Source organism: Oncorhynchus clarkii, chromosome 26 (assembly GCF_045791955.1).
Source record: "Oncorhynchus clarkii lewisi isolate Uvic-CL-2024 chromosome 26, UVic_Ocla_1.0, whole genome shotgun sequence".
In the NCBI taxonomy this organism is placed as follows: Eukaryota; Metazoa; Chordata; class Actinopteri; order Salmoniformes; family Salmonidae; genus Oncorhynchus; species Oncorhynchus clarkii.
The window spans coordinates 629,221-634,788 of NC_092172.1; the positions used below are offsets into that span (position 1 = coordinate 629,221).

The 5,568-nt window shown below is 38.4% G+C and overlaps 1 protein-coding gene across 1 annotated transcript in view; it reads left to right on the forward strand.

The window, feature by feature from the left end:
• The window catches only part of LOC139384537 (glycine N-methyltransferase), a gene marked incomplete in the record, with an annotated part of 7,077 nt that extends 1,837 nt beyond the window's left edge, over window positions 1-5,240 (forward strand). The window contains 2 exon segments of the mRNA XM_071129374.1: window positions 331-449; window positions 809-5,240. Of these exon segments, the coding sequence (XP_070985475.1) occupies window positions 331-449; window positions 809-980 (291 nt within the window).
• Between the last annotated feature and the right edge of the window lie 328 nt (window positions 5,241-5,568).

Genomic DNA, 5,568 nt, shown 5'->3' on the forward strand with positions numbered 1-5,568 from the left:
GTCCTTAAGCAAATTCCCCCCACTTATGGAAAAAGTCTGTCAGCGCCCAACGTCTTGTTGATCATAGCAACAGCTTCCTTATTTTTACGTGATTAGTTAGCAGTACCACCTTGCTATCAACACTTTGTTTATGCCCCTATATTGGCCACTGAAGGGTTAGTTGTCTTCTGTACTATTTTACACCAATATACTGTAGTCATAATAAAATGTAATGAGTTCTCTTACATGCTAGTGTTTGCATCCATGCCTCGGTATTATGCTGTATGCATGTCCTTATCCATACTGTTTTGTGGCTAACCACCGTGTGTGTGTGTGCCTGTCATTTTTCAGAGTGATCTTACTCAGGACATCACCACCTCTGTGCTGTGGGTCGACAACAAGCCTCACATGATCACCCTGGACTACACCGTACAGGTGCCAGAGGGCCCACAGAGTTCCCCCGAACTTAGGTACAACTACTTATATCATTAAGATGTATTCATAATGCATTGTGAAACTTGTCATGAGCACATTAAGATGCGGTCAAATATATTGACAACCTTACACCTTTGCAATGGAGCGCAATGTTCTGTTTTCTCTTTTCAAAACATGTTGAATGGCAATTTTTTACCCAGTAGGCACTTGTAACATACCACATGTGAGAAATCACCCAGTAAACGAGATTACTTGCCTCCAACCAAATTCATAATTTAGTCCAGTATTATTTTACATTGAAGTTTAAAATCTTAATTTCATTTTATATTTGTTAATTTTGTTCTTGTTGGCTAGGAGAGTAAGTGTGACCCCCCTCGTGTCTGTGTTCCTGCAGCAAATTCCGCCTGTCCTATTACCCTCACCGTATTGACAACTTCAAAGAGATCCTGACGGGAGCCTTCCACGGGAAGTGTGAGCACAGTGTCTACGGCGACTTCAAGACCTACACCCCCGGCCAGAGCCAGGCCCCCTGCTACTTCATCCACGTGGTCAAAAAGACCGCTTAGGGACCCCACAACTTTCCCACGATTTTGTATCTCAACCCTCATTATTTCTCCCTACACTTTCTGTCATGTCTCTTCTGCTGACCCTTCTGTTCAAACCGCCTCTTCTCCCTTTCTGAACCAAAACAAGCCTGAGCCCAAATGCCCATATTCATGCTGTTCGATCCCTTGGTCTTTCAGGGGCTTTTAACTCTCAGGCAACGCAAGAGACGAGACACTCAACAGCCATCTTGAGTGATGTGGAAGCATCTACCAACCATGCTTTGGTAGTATTTTGTCAGCCGGTGATTGTCGAGCAAATAACTGCCGGTCTCACCGTAATTTACAATTAATTAACATAAACACGTTTAGCATCTCCTGGCTTCCACACATAGCCTACAAGCCACTGATGCAGACCTTTTGGAACATCTACATTTAATCACAACTCTAATAAATACATTTAATATAGCCTACACCATCACAATAAATCCATTATTTATTTTAGACCAGTCTAAAGAAACATGAAGAAAATGTAGTATTTTTCAGAAGAACAGAATAGCATACTCTGAGTTGTCCTTGTTAGACTCTGATCTGGCTATGCCAAATGGCTGTGGGCTACACTAGTTCATTTAGCAGATAAGTTTCTTAGAATTCTGTGGCATTATTTTATAGTGTGAAGAATACATTTGAACGTGGCTGAATAAAATAAAGTATATTTTCTCTAAACCGTTACCGAGAGTGTGCACACGCAGCTATTCTGTGTTGAGCGGTTAACAAAGAAACAGGTCCTCCTAAATGCTTAATTTAGTTAGTTATGCAACTTTATTTGTGATATGTTTAGATTTTAGGCTGCATGAAGAGACTAATGAATTCTTTAAAGTCTCATGAAATCAAAGAGCTTTGCTTTGTTTCTTATGCAGGCTGCACACACTTCATCAGTCTCTTATTCATAATTTGACAAGCACTTGATAATATTCTCACCAGGCCTCGAATTTCCTAATGGCATCCCCCTTGTGTGGCCGTAATGCCATTTGCGGCCAATGTGGCCGTTGTGTCCTGAATATAATTCACCTGGCAGTCGTGCTCTGACGCACCTCTTACTCACATGGCTCTCTGATATCTCTATTAGCCAATGCCCATTATGTGATCGGGTCCTTCTCACATGCATCTCAGCCCCGAAGTAGGCTACAAGTGAAGACGGACACATCAGAGGCGCATATTGAAGATGTTAAAAATGTCTATATTTTACTTTTTGGCAGCCAACAAGATGAGTAGGCCTAACGAACAGCAAAAGCAGTAGCCTAAGTAGATCTCCCATAGGACAAAAGTTGATCTATTCTATTGGTGAACTTGTACTTCTGTGCGATTACATTTTTTTTTTTATTTGACCTTTATTTAACTAGGCAAGTCAGTTAAGAACAAATTCTTATTTTCAATGACGGCCTAGGAACAGTGGGTTAACTGCCTGTTCAGGGGCAGAACGACAACCTTGTCAGCTCGGGGGTTTGAACTTGCAACCTTCCGGTTACTAGTCCAACGCTCTAACCACTAGGCTACCCTGCCACCCCAAACATACTCTGGGACAGTTGTGGGATGTGAGATCACAAATTAATACAACCACTCGCATCAAAAAACCTTTAAAAGCAATGAGGCTGACGCAACAGATCTGAACGTTAATCTTAAAATCTTGTTAGGCTACTTCACATTTGTAAGTGCAGCAATTCTCACTGCAGTAGGCTATAGGTGTGAATGTTCCAAAATGCAATACATAAGCAGGAAAACACTTCTCAAATGTGATTCCTGCATGTAATGCAATATATAAAGGTGTATTTTTATGGTGAAAATGATCTTCACCAAACTCACGTGCTGCCTATGTATGCCAGTTTAGGCTCCACACTGGTTGTAAAGCAGATTTAATGTGCTACATTTTAAGATGTTATTTGGCCACTTTAGTTATGATACAAACCTTTTTGATTAGGTTTGTATCATGAAGTAATTAAAAAAAAAAAAGGATGTGCTCTTTCTTGCCTTACTGCACACATTCACAAGTGATAGGCTAATATTTTCACCCATCAGACTGTTCTTAATTTAATCCTGTCTTTACATATACTAAATAATGTGTGTGAAATTAGTTTTGATTTAGAATGTACCATGGGCTCATGAAGTGTTTGATTAGATTTTCGAACACATTTGCATTGATGTCAGAGTGATTTAGAGGGACAATAGAGTGCTTATTACCAGGCAGTTAGCAAGTTTAGTAGGCTACTAACGATCAGCAGCACTCTGAGTTTGGAGAAGCCTAGTTACCATAACTAAAGGGTCACATGGAATTTGACTGCGGTCAGACTCGTGACCGCAGGTGTGGCGGTAATACGGTCACCCGTAACAGCCCTACTTGGGAGCTAATGCTCAAAGGCATGAGCCTTCGGTTTATAGCGAATGCATCTGGGTCCCATTGTTAAAGTTGCACTCGTTGTCCCATGTAAGTCCCTGATTGCAAAAGCTTAGAGCATCTCTGTCACACTTTTCTCCCCTAATGATTACAACGATCCTCCTTTCAAGTTCTGTATTCAGACTTCAGTCATTTTGCATTGCACCACACACTCTGAGGTCAGAAGACCGTTGCATGAGTGAAGGCATGGTGGACATTTTGTTAGGTTTTGCAATGCTGTGCTCACCTGAAATTGACTTTTCATTTTCTGCGGGACGATAAACCTAGTGAAGTAACAAGTCTCTACTGGAACTGAATTAACAATAGCTTTTTTTCACCGATTTTGTTTTCATCTGAGTTATTTGCATATGTTTGGAAATCCCACTTTGTCCACAAATTCCTCGTCGAAATTAGACTGTTTTTCCCACCTCTGATTTTTGCCCCAGGAATTTGGAGTGTACTGTGAAAAGGTTCAACCCAGGTTCAATCAAAAATGCCTCTCTTTGTGTCTCAGATATTCATTTTAAAACTTTAATCGGCTTGTTGGTCAGCCAAAAACAGTTTGTACTTTTGGTGGGGTATTTTGAGGAATGCGCTTAGACTCCTACACAAGGAAAGTGTTGTAGACACAGCACTGTGAGCTGATAAACCAAAATAAGGATCTCTGTCCCCCTCTGCTGGTTGAGTATAATACAAAGAATGAATGAAGTTCCTCTTTAAAATGTTCCAATGGGCATTGAAGATGTACAGTACTAAAAACAGTATAACTATCGGCCAATTACTTTAACTTTTGTATAGACTTATTTTGATCCAAGTATTATTCCACGTTAGTCGCCTTTGCAAAATCAAGGGATTATTCAAATGGTATGATAGACTGATTTGGCCATAAGTGACCCTTGCAAGGTACTGAAATGTTTTTTTTCCACTGACAAATCTTTGAGCTTGCTCTACTCGCAAAGAAGTGCTTTACTTGATGAATATATTTTCATGATCCAAAGATTTGATTGTTCTAATGACAGCACACTTGCTTAATTTTTATTAATATTTCACTCTCAACTCTGAATATGGTTCATCTTAACTTTCCTCAAAGAAGATTAGACATTATTCATAAAAATTGGTCATAACAAACCAAAATGGGACATTTCAAATGTCATGCATCACAACTGCCGTTTTTTATTTTATTTTTTTTAGCTTGTGAATAAAATAAAAGTGTAATTGTAAATATGTAACATCATTATGTTGAATATTAAACAACATTTTATTGAGTTGTCCAACCCTTTTGGCCAAATTTGAATTGTTCTGAATTTGGAAGCATTTTGTCATTTTTAAGACAGTGATTTAACAATTCAGTTTGTAAAATTTGTACGTTTTGGTAGTGATAATTATTATTATTTTTAAATAATGAGCTGCAGGACAACAATGGAACATTATATTTGGTTATGGTATTGGTAAATTCTGAAATGTTTTGTCGCCTAATCACAACCTCATGGTTATCCTGCCGATTTTAAACGATCTAATAGGCAATGGCTAAAGCATTAGTGAGATGCTTTTTATTGAAAATTCCACATCAGAAGGCAAGGTGAAGCAAAGAGCACATGAGGTTGATTTGAGTTTAGTTGTTGAGTTTAAATGCTGAGAAGTTAGTAAGGTTTAAGTGGTTAGAATTAATATATTTTTAGCCTTTGATTGTATTTGTGACTGTATAAATACAACTTCTCTGCAAGGAAAGATATTTTATTCTTTAAACAGTCTTACTCTGTCAAGCCTTAGTACAACAAAAATGTTTAATGTTTTTTCCTTATGTGATTATTGGAATTGTTTTATTGGACTGGAATACAGAAGCTTTTAAAGAATGAAGTGTCCTTATATATTTATTGTGTGTGTAAAAGTGCTTGAATAATTGATGTCAGTTTATCATTGATACAAAAATCGCAAATTGGACCGATTATGGTTAAAGTCCTGGGCCTGATTTCCCACATTATGGTTTTTTAATGCAACGCTAACATAATTGATATAACATGATGATTTGACATTCAGAATATAAATGCCCTCTTTAAGCCTAGCACTATTCTGTTTAGTTGTACCCTGGCCAATCATAACCCAAAAATTGCATTTAATACTCCTTTGTTTATGTTCATGGACTGTCAGTCCTGGCCTCCATAGCAGTCTATGAATTTTGAC